This window comes from Oenanthe melanoleuca, chromosome 20 (genome assembly GCF_029582105.1).
Source record: "Oenanthe melanoleuca isolate GR-GAL-2019-014 chromosome 20, OMel1.0, whole genome shotgun sequence".
Classification (NCBI taxonomy): domain Eukaryota; kingdom Metazoa; phylum Chordata; class Aves; order Passeriformes; family Muscicapidae; genus Oenanthe; species Oenanthe melanoleuca.
The window spans coordinates 6,994,708-7,011,602 of NC_079353.1; the positions used below are offsets into that span (position 1 = coordinate 6,994,708).

Below are 16,895 nucleotides of genomic sequence, written 5' to 3' on the forward strand. Positions count from 1 at the left end.
ATTGTTGGAGCAGTCTGGGATGGGAAACAAATGCTGGACACAGCTTGACCTTTGGAGAGCAGTAGATTTCTCCACTTGACTGCAGAAAGCCTGGGAACTACTGCCCTGAGTACATGCTGTACTGTGAGCCCTGAGAGAGTTCCTGCCTCGGTGGGCAGGGTCTGGCCACACTCCTCCTGCAGAGCAGGTCATTTCCCCCACGTCAGCTCCCCCTGGAGCCTCACAGATGCTGTACCTTCACTTGTCAAATCCCCATCCAGCTCAGATGTTCATTTGCAGCAACAGCTTGATGTTCAAGGCAGAGTCTTCCTCACGCGGGCCAAGGAAGGCTGTGCATCCCTGCCACGTGCAGGATGCAGCGCGTCTGCGGCTGCTTCTGGGCATCACAAAGATGCTGAGCTGCACAGGTCAACACAAGGGGCTCTCCCAGAGAGGAGAGTGGTCCACAGAGAGGTAAGATCAGTGTCCCAGGGTGCTGCTTTCTCACATGCAGAGGCACATTTCACACGTGCAGCTCACCCTCGCGAGTGTGCTTGCCCACGCGGAGCCTGCCCAGCTCGAGCCGCAGGCTGTGGGGGTGGTTTGAAGTGTTTATGACTCAGGCTCGAGAACACATTGTTAAAGCAAAGCTCTGCCTTGTGGTGTTGTTGCTGACTTTCAAGTGAAATGGGCAGAGCCATGCAGAGCGCTGTCCTACCTGCTGAGAGCATCAAGGGAACAAAAGCTACCACAAAACCGTGCAGCCTGAGAAATGCCTTTGTAATTTTAGAAACACAACTGCTGTGGAAAGATGTTGTATGACTAAGTGCTCCTTGGTGGTGCAAGCCTAATGCCTCATCTATGCCCATGGGACAAGGCTTTTGAGATTGCATGCCTGCAGTTTGGAACATAGGGACCTGACTCTTGCTGCGGGTTGTAAAAGGCAGAAAGTAAACGGGGACCAGAAGCTGAGAGGCAAGAACAGGCTGGCACAGGGAAGGCAAACACTCTGCTCCCCTGGGTGTGCAGGGAGAAGCTGGGCCCTCCAGCCTGGTGGGCAGAGCAGCATCAGTGCTTTTTCCATGGCAGGGGCTGTGGAGGAGTTATTGCTAATTGCTGCGTGAGGGAAACTCATTCAGTGCCTTCTGGAATGCTGCTTTTTTGGGACTGTGCCCCTGATTTTGTACACTGCTCCCCAGTACCATTACAATGAGGGTCTGCCATTCCTAAAGGGTAACTGTTACCTTGACTGATGTTAGTGGCACAGCAAGTTGTCCCAAGCCCAGTCAGCCCAGAGAGTTGGCTCACCCTAAAAGAGATGAGGAGAGTGGGAATTTGAGGCATTCCTTGACTCAGTTTCCTGGTTCCCCAGCTGTCCATGTGATCCTGCAGCCTGTCCCTCAGCCCAGGCTCTTGCACAGCAGCCCTGTGCCCAATCTCCCCTCACTCTGCAGGGCTCTTCTGGAGAAGAAATGTGGTGTGACCAAGAGCCCAAGATGCTCACAAGCCTGTTAGCCCTGAGCATCATCCACAGTGGCCTGTGCTGGGAGGGGAGGTCAGCCCTGGTCTGCACAGAATGGCCTTGGGACAGGTCTGCTTGTAGGACAGTGAGTGTCACCAAGGCCACACGCTGTTCCAGCCAAGCCCGGATGAGCTGTCCTCTCTCAATGTGGCCTTACCCTGTATCCCACAGGATACTCCTGGTCTTGTTCCATGCTGAGATGTATCACACTAGACAGCAAATTCAGTTTGGGGCTGGGGAGAAGTCAGTGCTGTAGGTTGCCTCTGGGAATTTGCCAGATACTTGAGGATCAGTGTGGTATTTACTGAAGTTAACCACATCCAAATAAGAGAGGTTTTGTCATCAGCCCTTTTCCTGCTTGATGAAACATTCCTTGTGCTTCCCCTGCTGATCTATAGAAATCCCCTGGGTTCTGGTCTTTGCAGTCTCTCTCCTCAATGCCTCCATTACAGTCACTTTAAGCCTGATGCAATTTGTACTTTTTAATGTTACAGAACTTGAAGTTGGATTGTGGTTCAAGAGAATAGAAAAGGACAGTGTCAGAGCTCAGCAGAGCACTGTGCCTCAATTAGATCTGTGTCTCATTCATTAGCAGCCGCTCATCTCCTGCAAATATGCCTTGAGCAGAATCAGGGAAAACACCAGAGATGTGACCCTGTTGACAAGACAAGCCCAAGAGGAGCAAATGACACAAATGCACACTGATCAGCTTTTGCCTCGGAGCTCTGGCTGGTGGAGGAGTGGGTGTGGGATCAGAGAAAGGTTTGGTTTGAAATGGATCTTAATGCTTATCTCATTCCAATCCCTGCCACTGGCAGGGACACCTTCCACTAGACCAGATTGTGCCAAACCCCACCCAATCTGGCCTTGAACAATGAGATGGGGTTATCTGCTAAGGGGTTCAGCAGTCTGGGGCAAAGGCAGAGTTTGGTAGGTAGCTGAAAGCCATTGGAAATGCATTCAAACTGGATCAAAATCTCATGATTGTAAATACTGGTGGTGGAGAAGTTTCTGCACCATTTCAACACTGGGAGGGGTGTCCAGGGAATGCAGATGAAACACTGGCTGGAACAAGCTGCATTGTGCTGCTGCTCACAGCCTTTCCCCAGGACTTCTTTCCCTTTCAAAATGTTGTTTCCCTTTCCCCTCCTGGCTGGAGCCATTCCACGTCTCTTTGATCATTTTCCTTGGAAGAGACTGGGATGCAGTCTGCTACTGGCTTTCTGGTCAGCAAGAGCCCAAGGAGAAAATCCTGGCAAAAAGCTGGTCTCATGGTAAACGTCCATGAAGATACCTCAGGAGGGTCTTTGCTGTGTAAATTCCTTGAGTGCTAGCACAAGGAGGCAGCTGGGACACTTCACTGAGAGGTGAGGGTTTTGAGGGATTCAGTGGGACATACAGAGTCAGCTGTGCCAGCAGCTCTTCTCCGGGCTCCAACTGGGGGCAGATCTTGCATGCAGAGAGCACAGGGTTCTGCTGCAGGGCAATGAATTGAAGAAGTTAAGAAAATAAGAGATGTCAGAAACTCAGACATTACGTTTTCTCTCAAATGTTAGCACTTCCTCTCACAGATCTTGACCTTGCAGTAGCTGGGCTGTGGTTTGGAGGCTGGGGAAGAGGCTGTGCTGTGAAGCTCAGCTTGTGCAAGGAGCAGTGTGGCCACCTTATCTGAGGCTTGCATCTGACCAGCTCTGCTTCCTCCTCAGGGCTGCTCCAAGCTCTGTGCTGTCCAGGGTGCTCTGCTACAGCGTGGTGTGATCCCTACCCTGCCTCCCTGAAATTCCTGTAGCACCTGTTCAGGTACAGCTCCTTCCAGACTGTAAGGAACATGGAGCCTGAGGCTGACTTCTCACACACCATCCTGTGCTACCAGAGCCTGGGGGAGCTGCAGCTGGGGAGGATGAGGGATGGATCCAGTTTGAAGCCATTGCCCCCTGCCTGACATCTCATCAGATTTCACAAGTGCTTGGGTTCCTTCTAACCCACATCAGGTAGAGTGTGGCAACTGGGAATAAACCCAGGCTGGAGAGGCTGAGTTCATGCAGACATGGATTTGCTGTGCTGTCAGGATGTGCTGCCGTGGGGGAAAGTCATTGCTTCCTGTTCCCTGTCCCAAAGGCCTGGTTTGTGTCCCAAACCCCTCCCTCTCCCAGCTGGCAGGCACAGGGAGGGGGTCCTGCTGCAGCCCCTGTCCTGCCACCTCACCAGAGCTTCTTCCAGGGACCTGGCACGTCCTGATAGATCTGGAAAGGCATTTCCATGCTTTCATCTGGACAGCAGTGCTGGGAGGAAGGGCCCCCAAAGCCCCAGAGCAGCACTGAGACATCAGGATGTGGAGGTGTCACTTAGCCTGGTGGGAACACAAGCACAGAAAACACAGGGGTTGTTTTTGAGAGGAAACTATTTTTGACCAGTTTTTAGGAAAAATACTGCCGAGATAGTGGATGTCTTTGTGCTCAGACTGCCCTTTCATGGGGAAAGGTTTAGAATTTCTTTGAACAAAGGTGAAGTTGAAGCCAGCAGTGGGTTAAAGCATGAGCAGAAACAACACTTGGCAGCAGGGGGGTAGGGGTCAGCTCTGTCCACCTGCCTGAGCCATGTCACCTGAGTCACTTCTGGGAAAACAGGAGAGAATGGGCTATACTGCCTCAGGCCAGCAGCTGGGAGGGGTTGGCAGCTTGTCCTGGGTTTTGACAGGTTGGAAGGCTTTACCAGAAGTGTCAAATGAATTTCAAGAAGGGCTGAACTTTTAAATGATAGCCCATAGCTACATCTCCCACAGCAGCATCTTCAAAAACTGCTGGCACCCCCACATCTCTCCTGGCAACAGTGAGGGGGCAGTGGAGGGAGAAGGGGAAAATCAGCCATCCTGGGGCTGTAGTGCTGGGCTGGGCTCAGCCTTGTGCAGAGGCAGAGAGGGAGGCTGGTTATTTTTAGGGCTGGAGCTGGATCTGACCGTAGGCTGACCTTGCAGCTCTCCAGTCTGGTGCACACTGGCAGGATTTGAGTAAATTGCTCCCCAGTTGTGTGATGAATTAATGCAAAGCCTTAAGTCTCATGGTGCACACTGCGATCAATGGGGCGATGTTGTTTGAGAGCGGTGTCAGGATGGTCACAGCAGCCCTGCTTCAAAACCATTCCTCTGACACACAAAGAACCTCATGTTTTTCTCTTTTTTTTTTTTTTTTTTTTTTTTTTTTTTTTTTTTTTTTTTTTTTTTTTTTTTTAATTTATTGTTTTTTAGTTTTCTGGAGAGTGAAGGCTCTTCCTTGGGATCACCTGGCTCAGCCTGGTCAGTTGTTGGGATGCCCTGCACTCTGCCACTGCTTCCCGTCTGGCTGCCTCTGGATTTAGGAACAGCACAGGAGCAGGAGCACTGCCCGGGTCCTGCTGGCCACACTATTGCTCATCCAGGTTCCAATGCCCTTCTTGCCCTCCTGAGCACACACAAGCTCAAGTTCAGCTGCTGCTGTCCAGCTCCCCCAGATCTCTTCCCAGATTTCCGGCCACTTTGTCGCAAATCTGGAGCACTGCATGTGGTTGTTGTGACCTGAAGGCAGTACCTGGCAGTTGTCCTTTTTGTATCTCATACCTTTGGCCTTGCACCATTGATTCAGCCTATCCAGATCCCTCTGTGGATCCGTCCTTCCCTCCAGCAAATCCGCAGCTGCTGGTGTGTGTGGTGCCTGCCAGCCCACTGCCTGGGGTGGTGTTTCTGTAGCTCAAATAATGTCCCTTTTATTTTTTACAGTATTAAATCTCAATGGTCATGCTTGTCTCTCTTGGCATTTCTGACTTTGTGAGTTCTGTCAGTGGATGAGCCAGAGGGCAGGGAACGACCGGGGCAGAATTCACTAGCTTTCAAGCCTTTGTGCTTTCTCAAGAATTTAGGCACCAGAATGTGACCTGAACATATCCTGGGTCTGACCAGCTGGACCCTGAGCAGTGAGGGGTTGGTCAAACCTGGCTGAGCACCATGCCCCTGTTACAGTGACCTTGCTGCTGGTAAGATGAGCAGGTTATGCCAGGGACTTAAAAAAAAAAACAACAAAAAAACCCAAAACACCCCACCCAGAGTGAGAACTACTGTGTCTGACATGTGCAAGCGTGCCTGCACCAGTGAGACAAGGTCTCCATCGTGGGCTTACATCCAGCAGCATTTTCCCCTTTCAGATCCTTGTTTATCACTAGTTCTTGTAGAGAGCAGGCCCAGCTCTTGGCAAAGACAGCATTACTACATAGGGATGAGAATGTGCCCCTTTTTCTACCCTGTTGTTTTTCACCTTGACCCAGGGTCTCACACATCTGCCCTCCTGATGTGGAAAGTCAGGGACCACCTGCACCTTCGGTGTGTTGGAGCTTTAATGTAAAACATAATGCTATGGTATCAAACAAGAAAAAAACCACCCTTGCTATTTCAGTATTTAAAAGATACAAGCAAGGGACCGAAGCAAGTAAAACTTGCTTCATGCTATTATCTGTTACTTTAAGAGTCTCCTCCTCTTATGTCCCATTTTAATGCACTTGCTGAGAATCCTGGCTTTCTATTAGTCTCTTGGCTGTCCTTGGAACTTCTCTGTTCCCTTGTGGAGGCTCAAGTTCACCTCCTTGAAGTAAAGAAATAGGACGCTTTGAGGCAAAAATCCTGTGCCTGGAGTGATTCTTTTTTTGACCAAAAGAGAAAATAGTAGCTGCTGTTGCCAGAAAAAGTCCTTTTGAGTGTGGGATTGTTCAAACCTGCATATCTTTTGCTGAGCATGTCCCAGGGATGCAGGGCCAGCACTGACCTCCATCTGCACAGTGGGGAGCAGCATTAATCACAGAATTGTTATGGTTGGAAAAGACATTTAAGATCATCAAATCCCAGCATGACCAAGGCCACCACTAAACCACGTCCCCAAGTGTCACATCCACATGTCTTTTAAATTCCTTCGGGGATGATGACTCCATTGCCCTGTGCAGCCTGCGCTGATGTCTGATCATCCTTTTGAATAAATTTTTCCTCAACATCCAACATAAACCTTCTCTGGCACAACTTGAGGCATTTTTTCTTGTCCTGTCCCTTGTTCCCTGGGAGCAGAGCCCGACCCCCACCTGGCTGCACCCTCCTGTTGGGGAGTTGTGATGGTGAGAAGATCCCCCTGAGCCTCCTTTTCTCCAGGCTGAGCCCCCACAGCTCCCTCAGCCTCTCCTGGTGCTCCAGTCCCTTTCCCAGCTCCATTCCCTTCTCTGGACACGCTCCAGACCCTCAATGTCCTTCTTGAAGTGATGGGCCCAGAATTGATGGCAGGATTCGAGGTGCCTCAGCAATGCCAAGCATAGGGGACGGTCACTGCCCTGGTCCTGCTGGTCACACCGGGGAGGGCACAAGCCAGGACGCTGCTGGCCTTTGCCTTTGGGGCTCCAGTCTGCACTGCCGCCTTGACTGCGTCCAGTTCAGCAGAACAAAGGACAGGACGAGAGGACATGGTCTTCAGATGCACCGGGGGAGGTTTAGGTTGGACGTTAGGTGTAATACCTTCACAGGAAGGGTGATTAGAATTTGGAATGGGCTCCCCAGGGAGGTGATGGAGTCACCGTCTCTGGAGGTGTTTAAGGAAAAACTGGACGTGGGGCTCAGTGCCCCGGTCTGGTTGACATGGTGGTGCTGGGTCAGAGGTTGGACTCGCTGATCTCAAAGGTCTTTTCCAGCCTAATTTATTCTGTGCGGGGCCACGCAGCCCACGGCTGTGCGGGCTGGAAATGGCGATAAAGGGGCAAAGGCCGCAGGGCCCCGCTCTGGAGGGTCCCTCATGGCCGGGCCCGCGTTCCCCCGGCAACCGCGCGGTGCCGAGATGGCGGCGGGCGGGGGGGCGGAAGATGGCGGCGGCCAGGGCGGCACCGCCGGGCGGGATCTATGGAAGTGACGGGCGGGCTCTATGGCGGTGACTGCCGCGGCTGCGCACACGCGGCCCCTCCTCCGTCGGGCTGCGGGCGCTGCGGGTGCGAGCGGCACCGGCACCGGCATGGGCGTGCATGTGGAGACCATCGCCCCCGGCGACGGTGAGCCGCGGCGAGCCCGCTCCCCCCCACCTCTTGTCCCTGCCCTCCCCGCGGCTCCCGGTGCGGGTCCCGGTGCCGCGGGGTGATGGCGCGTGTCTCCCCGCAGGGCGGACGTTCCCCAAGCGCGGCCAGACCTGCGTGGTGCACTACACGGGTGAGTGCGGGGCGGCCCCGGCAGCGGAGGGGCGGGAGGCTCGGAGCGGCCCGGACACCGTGGGAGCGGGGCCTGCCACCCTCCCCGCCCCCGGCTGCCTGCAGGGACCCCGGGCGCGGCGGCTCGGATGGGCCGCGCCGCTCCGTGGGGAAGAGGGGCCGCCACGGGGGCCTCTGCCGGGGGGCGCTGGGGTGAGCATGGAGATCCTGTCGGTGCCCCGTGACCGTGGGGAGCCCCCGTTGTCCCTGTCTTTCCTGCAGCCGTTTCAATGAAGGGGCCTTTCCCACGCGTATCCAGCCTTCTTTTTGGGGGTGCACCGAGGAACGAGCCGGAGGAGACGCCGGGGCGCAGGCAGGGGCACCTTGGGTAGAGCCCTGGGGGTCCCAGGGTAGCCGAGACCCGTGGGCTGTGGGGTGGCCTGGCCCGGAGCCCTCACGGGCTCCACGAGTCACCCCCCGGGACCTTTGGGGTCTGCTTCTTCAGAGCAGGGTCCCTCCCGCCGCAGCTCCCTGCAGGAGTGCAATCCCCTCCCCACTCCTGCCCCAGTCCCTTCTCCCTTGTGGGGTGGCATCAGGGGTACCTGTGGGGCCGCCCCAGACCCGCATCCTGGGGTTTTTTTAGGGGACCCAGTGCGAGTAACCAGGGCTTAAGTGGTCGGGGTAGTGCTTTAATGAGGGGCTGCCCCAAAACCCGGGAGGGTCATGTTCTCCAGTAGCCTTCTGCGAAGAATGCTGGGGAAAAGAAACCAACCTTGGGACCCCAAAAAATGCTTTGGGGATCACCCTGGGGGCTCTTGTCCCCCTGGGCTGCCTTTTGTGCAGCGTTGGCTCATCGGCATGGTAAAAATGAGTTAATGACTCATTTGTGGCTGGTTTTGCTAATAACCAATTCCCCTTCCCGCCCCAGCGCTTTCTGCCTCCCCTTGCTCCCCTTGGGGGGCTGGGGGTGCCCCTCTCTGCAGAACGGGGCCTGGCCTGCCGGGAGGGCTCGGCAGGCATCCAGCCCATCTGCTGCTCCTCCATCTCCCCCGTCCTTCCCGTTCCCTCGTCAGCAGGGAGAGGAAACAGCTTGGTCTGCCCGGCCGCCCCGTTTCCTCTGCCGGTGGAAGAACAAAGAGAGGCTGGCAGGCAGTCAAGTGGCTCCCGGTGGGCCAGTCCTGCCGCCTGCCAGCCCTCCCGGCACCCAACCCTCTGGCTCCCTGCGCCGGCTCTCCCCTCCTGCGGCGCTGCTGGAGCTTGGCTGCTCTCCCCAGCTCCGTCCCCACCCCAGCAGAGCTGTTTGGGGGTCACCAGCATCCTGTCCCCACGTCACGGTGCTTCAGTCAAAGTGCTACGTGGTGACTTGCTCACAACGGACCATCCCCATCAGCAGTCATCTGCTGCGCCTGGGAGCGGTTCTCTAATTTCCTTTATTTTATTTTTTTGTTATTATTGTCTGCATTTGTCCTTTATCCCCACCCCCGTTCCGTCTGCAGGCAGCTCCTGCCCCCCCGCCTCGGCAGGCAGCAGGAATCAAACACCTCCAGGCCCTGATGCCATTTCCCTGCATCGGCAGTGCAGTTCCTGCAGCCAGCCCTGCTAGAGATGGCAGCGGGGCTTGGCTCATGGGAAACCTTACAAACCTTTGATTCCCGGCCCAGCTGCAATGCTCACCGATCCCAGAGCAGCATCCAGGATGGTGGCAGAGTGCAGTGCTGGAGGTGCTGAGCTCCAGGACTCCTTCCAGAGCCCTGCATTGGCTCTGTCCCCAGCTGCCCTTTGCTCCATTGCTGGGGAGATCCAGCCTGTGGTATGCAGGAGGCAGCTCTCCCTGTACTGGGTTATGGATGCACAGTGGTTTGGGTAAAAACCACTTGGGGAAAAAAACAGTGATCCAAGGGTGAGGGACTGTGGGGAGCCAGCTTGATCAGCCAATGGCTGCTTCTGCCTGTGCCCAGGTTTCTGCTCCATGGGACATGGCCCTGCCAGGAGGATCTCAGGATGGACAGACAGCTCTGGTGCAGGAGGACAGTTCAGAGGAAAGAGGTGGAGAGAAAAGCAACCTCTGGGCCTCCTCCTTGGAGATGCCAGTTGGTTATGCAGGGGTCACAGAGATGGAAATGTGGGGGGACCTGGTGGAATTGAACCTGTTCCCCCTCCTTCTTTCCAGGTCCTGGGTCTTTTTGTGGAGGGCTTGTGCCATGGGGTGTCCAAAAGAGCCTTTGATATGAAATCTGCTCTGTAGGGCTCTTAAAGGAGCTAAATCGAGGATAAAGTTCCCCAATGCGCCCAGTGTGTTCAGCACACTTTGCTTTGCTTGCAGCAACTGGCGTGGGGTGGAACAGAGTGTGAGAGTGAATCAGTGGGGAGAAGAGTGGATTGGGGGCCAAGAGAGCTAAGCCCCCCTGAGTCAGAGCAGGGAGCAGAGTGGGGGTGCTGTGCAGTTAGGGCTCCTTCAGTGCTGGTGCCAGGGAGACCAGCTGTGTGGGGAGACTGCAGTGGGGCACCCCACTGCCCTTCAGGAGGGGAAATGCAGGGGGGGCTGTAGTCATTCTAGGGAGTGCCTGGACAGGAGTAAGTCTGACATGGATTGGCCAAGCTGCTTTGCCTGAGTGGCAAAGCACACTTCGCATGCGGGGCTTGGAGCAGAAAGGGATACTGGAGGTAACTGCATTTCTGCAGCAGGATAGTACTGGGGGGACTGCTGTCCTCCCTAGCACCTGTGCACATTCCCTGGGGCAGTGGTGTTCTCCTGGCTGCTCTGGGTGCTGCCCTCGATGCTCTCCCGATGCTCAGCAAATGTCCTGTGGTTGTGAGGTGTTTCCTCCCAAGGCGTATGACTCGCAGTCCATGGCTTGTGGCAACTGTGGAAGCTCAGTGCTGTCTCCTGCACCCCCTTCCCTGCCTGCTCTGGGGTCCTCTGTCCCAGCTGTGGCTGATAATGGGGTGGGCTTGAGTGATGGGGAGTGCTCGTGGAGGCAGGCTTGAACCTCATCCAGGCATCCCTTCCCTGAGCAGGGGTTTGGAGCATGCTGGGTATTCCAGAGTTTCTGGCAAGGGTTTTCCATCCTGTCCCAGCTGGAGCAGAGGTGCCTGCCCCACTGCTCTGGTCTCTTCCTGCCTCTCCTCGGGAGGCTGGCTCTGTGCCGGAGCCTCTGGGCAATGGCCGTGCCAAGGATCAGCACCCCGGAGGGGATGGAGGGGGTGCAGGTGGGGCCCTACACCCCTGGCAGAACCCGACCCGGCAGGTTTGTCCCAGGGCTCATCTGCCTGCTCCAGCACCGCTCTCTGCTGCCTCTGCCCGCCCAGGGGGCCCGGAGCCAAGTCGCACGTTGCAGCCGGCGTCTCCCAGCTCCTGCCTGCCAAGTGTGGCAGAGACCTGGCAGGGCCACGCTGCCTGGCTGGGACTGGGACTGTGCTCCAGAGCCCCTACTCCATCCCATGGCTGCTGCAGCCTCAGCTGTGGGCTCTCTGTTCTTCCTCACTGTGATTTCCTGAGACCTCAGGGAGTTCAAATCCTTCTAGGTTGGAGCCAGGGCAAATAAGTGAGTGTCCATAATCCACCTTTGTGAGATCTGCTGCCCTTGCAGGACTAGGGGTGACAAGTATGGAGCCCAGGGGCTTGGATAAGCTGGGATGTACCAGGGACTGTCTCCTGCTCCTGAGGCTCTGCTGGGGTAGCTGCTTTTGCAAGAGGATGCTTTGCCTCCATAATAGCTTTAAGATCTTGTTATCTCATTGCTGAGGGATGGCAGGGATGAGAAAATGGTTACTCATGCTTGTCCAGAGCTGGAGAAATCTCCCAGGGGGCTTGTGGGCAGAGGAAGTGCTTGAGATGAAGATGCAGTCTCTGAGGGATTGGAGACTCTATTTTTTCTGCTGGCATGATGGGGGAGCATGGCAGGCTCCCACATATGACCTTCTTCATCCTGGTTTGGGAAAGGTGATCAATCCCTAAGGCTGCTGCAACCAGCATAGTCCAACAATCCCTCTCATCTGCTAGCTCTGAAACAGTTCCTGAGGCTGGACTGGGACAGGTGAGCTTGGCAGTGGGGTCGGGCAGTGCTGTCCACTCCTGTGCATGGTTGGCAGCACCTCCTGCACTGCTGCAGATGCCCTGGGAGCATCCTAATAGTTGCTGCCTGCTGTGACAAGCAGGGGTTGTGCTGCATGGCCTTTGGGGTTTTTCCTTGCTGGGTGTCCAGGGAGAAGGGTGGCAGAGCTGTCCTCTCTGTCCCTCCTCAGCCAGCTCGGAGGGCTCGGAGCCGAGTCAGGGTCAGCTGGGGCCGCAGGCAGGCAGCGCTGCTGGTGCCAGCCGGCATGGCCTGCCCATGTCCCTGTGTCCGTGTCCCTGCTGCCAGGTGGGAGCAGGGCCAGGGGACAGCAGCGAGCAGCAGCAGTGCCAGACAGGGCTGGAAGCAGGTTCAGCGACAAGAGGTTTATCCTGGAAGGAGGAAATGAGAGAGCTCCAGATTTACTATTCCAAAGTCCAGGGCTACAGCGTGACCGGCTGAGCTGATGCTCAACACCCTGCAGAAGGGATTTTTGCTGTCTGTTAAATCAAAATCTTAATTCTAGTCCCTGAGAGGAGCCCACAGGTCTGGGTACTTGTTGCCTCTGCAAAGGTGATGTATTTTCTCCCATTCTCTTCTTTCCATTGAGCATTTCCCATCACCGTGGCTGCTGGTCCCTTTGTGCCATTCCCTCTGGTCACTGTGCAAGTAGGGGCTGAGCTTCCCCATCCCATCTTTTTCAGCAGACACATTTTCCCTTGCACACGTGCCCTGGCAAAAGGAAGTCAGTCTGTCCCATGCCGTCCTGAGGAGGTTTGATTTTTCAAGACTGTAGAGCAGTTTCCAGCCAGGATAGCAGGATTTTGGGGTTTTTTTTGGGAAGTGAAGAAGTGTTTTGGAAGAGAGTTTAATTTTGCTCTTATCACACAGGGTTTATTGTACAGGGCACTGGCTGTGTTAATGCAGAGCTGGAGCTGTCTTATGGGAGCTGATTGTTGGAGTTACTGCTCCTATAAGGCAGCGCCCGCTCCAAGATTCCCCAAGAAGGTCAGGCAGGGAGCAAGGGAGGGGAGGAAATTCCTCCTTAGCTCATGTTGGGGAGTTATATTTAGCTCTGGGGATATCAGCCTGGCTCAGCCTGTGTTGGGGAACAAGGGCTGCCCCAGGCACATGCATCCAGCACTTGGTGCTGCCTGTTGTCATTCCTGGGTCCAGGAGGGTTTTGGCTTAGATCAGCTGGGCAGAGGCAGGGCTGGAGACCAGTCACAGCCTCCAGATGGGGCAGTATTATCAGTGGTTTGGGTGCCTGAAGGTGGAAGCTTGGTGAGGAGTGAGAGGTGTGTTTCCTGGTGGGGTGGGAAGCACAAGGTCGGATCTTGCTGCCTGATAAATGGCTGTTGGTGGTGCTGCAAGGTGGGCAAGATTTTCTTCCCCCATCCATCTGCTTCCCTGTCTGTCCTTGAGAGGAGCACTTCTCTTAGGGCCAGAACAGTTAAATGCCATCCTTCCCTGCCCCAGGATGGTGATGCCACAGGGGTTTCCCCTCCTGTACAGGTGTTTCCCAGGGAAAAGGAAGACAAGCTGAGACACATCTTTGACTCAGAGCCATGTGACTGTCACCTGCTCGGGCTGCCAGGTCACAGCATCTCACGTTGGCACGCGTGGCTCTGTCCCTGTATCACCATCACCTCCCTCTCTCTCCCCAGGTATGCTGGAGGATGGGAAGAAGTTTGATTCCTCCCGCGACAGGAACAAGCCGTTCAAGTTTGTGATGGGCAAGCAGGAGGTGATCCGTGGCTGGGAGGAAGGAGTCGCTCAGGTGCCTGCAGCTCCTCCGCCTCGCGCTCCCCGTGCCAGGCTGTGCTGCGCCAGGAGCTGCGGCGTGGGCAGCAATCAGTGTGCATGCAGCTCCTTCCCTCTTTTATTATTTTTTTTATTTTATTTTATTCCCCTGTCCCACCCCCTCGGCGCTGGGAGGTGTGGGTGTGAATATCACCTTCTGCATTGCCACCTGCCAGCTGGCAGGAACGGAGCCGGGCCAGGCCCCAGCAACACCTACGGCACGTCAGTGACTCAGCAGTGACATTTCTGCTCTGAGTTAGCTCTGAATGAGCACGGCGGGAGCGCTCAGGCCTCCTGGGCTCCAGAGCCCACGCAGAGGGAGGGCTGGTGGGCACAGCACAGCTCCAGGCTGTGATCCCACGCTGTGGGCACAGCACAGCTTCAGCTCCTGCCTGTGTGACAGTGCTCACTCTGTGCCATGCTGGCAGCACAAGCACAAGGATGCTGATGGCTGGAGGGAATGGCCTGGCATTCCCTGTGTTCTCGAGCCCTGCTCCTTTTCCAGCCCGTGCTGCTTACCTTTTCCCCCTGACATTCTTCCCGTTCCTCTGGTTTGTGCAGCCTGGGTCCTTGCTCTTGCCCAGCAGGTGTGTGTCTCTCCTCTGTCACTCACCTGATAGTTGTGCTCATCTCCTGACATCCCTGTGTTTCTGTCCCTGTCCCAGATGAGTGTTGGTCAGCGGGCAAAGATGACCATCTCCCCAGATTATGCCTACGGCTCCACTGGCCACCCAGGGATCATCCCACCAAACGCCACTCTAATTTTTGATGTGGAGCTCATGAAATTGGAATGACCCATCCCAGCACCCTTCCTCGGGTAAGGAGGGGCAGCTTCTGTCAGGGACTGTGTGGGTTGAGGACAGCTCTAGGCCCCTGTGTTTGATCTTGGGACAGTGTGGGGAGGTGGGACGGGGGTGAGAGGAGGGAGAGGGCAGTAGTGGGGAATAGGAGATGGACAGGGCAGGTTTCTGGCTGTGGGTAGAAGCTGCTCTTGGGAATCTGCTGAGCTGGGGTTCAGGTCACTACAGTGCTACATGCAAAGTTCCCAGCCTGGCAGAGCGGGTTCATGTAATGGAGGTGTTGCAGTGGCAGTTCTTTGTGCTTTGGGTTCTGAGTGTTGTTGCTGCACCAAAGGGTCTCAGCTGCCACACCCCCTCCTGTCTCCCATGCTGCCAGGGCATAGGGCTGATGATGTGGGCACAAGGCTGTGACTGTATTGGAGCACTTCTGCTGTGGAGACAGGCTCAGAGCTGGAGTTGCTCATCCTGAAGAAGAGAAGGCTCTGGGGAAATCTTGGAGCACCTTCCAGGGCCTAAAGGGGCTCCAGGAGGGCTGGAGTGGGACTTCACACAAGGGCCTGAAGTGACAGGGCAAGGCAGAACAGCTTCACACTGACAGAGGGCAAGGTTAGATTAGACATTAGGGAGAAATTCTTCCCTGCGAGGGTGGAAACACCCTGGCACAGGATATCCAGAGAAATTGTGGCTGCCCCATCCCTGGAAGCATCCAAGGCCAGGTTGGATGGGGCTTGGAGTGGCTGGTCTAGTGGACAGTGTGCCTCCCTGTGCCAGGAGGCTGAAACGAGGTGGGTCTTTAGGGTCCCTTCTGTCTTTCTGTGGGATTCTGCTCTGGGATGTGGGGTCCCCACATGTGGGGCAGGGTGGGGCTGTACTGCCCCCTGTAATGGAGGCTTGACTGCTGCCCTGAGGGCCCGGTGTGGTTTGTGTGGAGGCTGCCCTGGGCACACTCCCTCCTTGTTGGGCAGGCAGCTCTGTCACGCTGCCTCTCCTCTCTCCCCACAGGTTTGGCACATGGAGGAATCCAGAATCTCAGCTTCAAGAAAAGTGCACATGACTTTGTATGGAGCTTTTCCTGATAGTCCACTACACTCATTGTATAACCTTACACCTTGATTGAATGCCTTTGGTCACTAAGCTTTGCGTCTGACTCTTCCTCCTTGTATCGTGTTTTTATGTCTTTTTAAACTATACGCCGTAAACCTCAACTCTTTTTGGGTCAAGTTCTTAATCTTATTTTTGTTCCAGGTGTAGACTATGTTTTCCCAGTAGCACGCAGATGGGCTGACCTTAGATAGGAGTCATTTGAACAAAAGGAATCCTGTTAGTTACTTGTTTTGGTGCAGATTTATGGTGTTTTCAAACCAGAAATTGCTGCTGCTGCAAAAGCCATAGCAGAGTGAGGCTGTCGAGGCTGAAGGGATGCAGAGAGCAAGGTAGCAGTAGGCTTGTTTATAGGAATTCTGCCTGAATGGGACAGCGAGGGAGCCTGGCCTTTCCCTGCTCCCTGGGGAACATCACTGCGGGCATTGTGGGGTTTGCTCTGGGAAAGGAGTGCTACTCTGCCCCTGCTTCACCCTGCCATCTCACAGTGGGCCTGCCTTCCCCTCCAGACCGCTTTTGGATTTAGGGAGTTGGGTCTCTACCAGAGCTCCACCACACCCTGAAAATCCCGTAGCATGGAGCTTTCTTTAAAGAAAAAGGAAAACTGGACAAAGGGAAGGTGCTGTCTGCAGGGGAGGTGGTGGGGGCTCAACTCAACAAAAAAATGCCTCTGTCCTCCTCCCCCGTGGAAAGTAACTGTCAGCCCCCTGTTGTCCGTGCTCTGAGCACACCTGCCCATTCTCTCCTGCCACCTGATGCTGGTCATCGCTGCTTGCCTGGTCTCACAGGATGCATAGCTGTGCCCTGTGCCCCCTCCCTCTGCCCTGCCCAGTCCATTGGTAACAGAAATTCCCGCCGGTCACTTCCTTCTCCTCCGCACAAAGGTATCCAGTTTATTATTGCAATAAAAACGCTTTATGCTGGCTTTTCTCAGCCCTGTGTCCTGGAGGTTTTTCCCTCGCCCGTCTGTTGCTCAGCAGGGGCGGGGCTGGGCTCAGGGGGTGCTGTGTGGGGTGCTGTGGGTGCTGCTCTGGGCTTGTAGGGTGCTGTGCCAGGCTCATGGGGTGCAGTGGGTGCTGCGGGTGCTCTGCAAGAATCACAGGGTGTTGTGCCAGGGTTGTGCTGCTGTGCCTTAGTGTGAGGCTCAGGTGCTCAGCCCTGGGAGCACAGGATGATGCCTGGGGCTCCTGTGCTTTGTAGGGAGGTGATGGTGTCCTGCTGGAATTTGCATAATTAATTGCCTCACCATAACCTATTAAGCATTACTCTCACAGCCTCATGCCCTTGTGGCTGTGACTCAGCCTGGACTAGAAGCATGAGGGATGGATGTATGTATGTTCCCATGGTCCTTGCAGCTCCAGGGATGCTTTTCCTTGCATCCTTCTAGATTTATTTCAGTCCTTTTTGAAGGCTGGACATGGCACAGGGGGCACAGCAGATCACCTGCTTTGAGCTTGTTTGCAT

The 16,895-nt window shown here is 55.2% G+C and overlaps 1 protein-coding gene across 1 annotated transcript; it reads left to right on the plus strand.

Annotated features, from left to right (window-relative positions):
- The first annotated feature begins 216 nt into the window (after positions 1 to 216).
- On the plus strand, positions 217 to 16,364 carry FKBP1A (FKBP prolyl isomerase 1A). The gene is made up of 6 exons (XM_056507551.1): positions 217 to 453; positions 4,746 to 7,543; positions 7,650 to 7,697; positions 13,395 to 13,507; positions 14,196 to 14,347; positions 15,333 to 16,364. Exons 2-5 carry the CDS (start codon positions 7,420 to 7,422, stop codon positions 14,322 to 14,324), a joined length of 414 nt encoding a protein of 137 aa, XP_056363526.1. The 5' UTR covers positions 217 to 453; positions 4,746 to 7,419; the 3' UTR covers positions 14,325 to 14,347; positions 15,333 to 16,364.
- The last annotated feature ends 531 nt before the right edge of the window (positions 16,365 to 16,895 follow it).

Coding starts and splice junctions, on each gene's coding strand:
- FKBP1A (XM_056507551.1), top strand. CDS start 7,420: ATGGCGGTGACTGCCGCGGCTGCGCACACGCGGCCCCTCCTCCGTCGG. Junction 7,698..13,394: donor CTGCGTGGTGCACTACACGG/GTGAGTGCGGGG, acceptor CTCTCTCCCCAG/GTATGCTGGAGGATGGGAAG. Junction 13,508..14,195: donor GGGAGGAAGGAGTCGCTCAG/GTGCCTGCAGCT, acceptor TCCCTGTCCCAG/ATGAGTGTTGGTCAGCGGGC.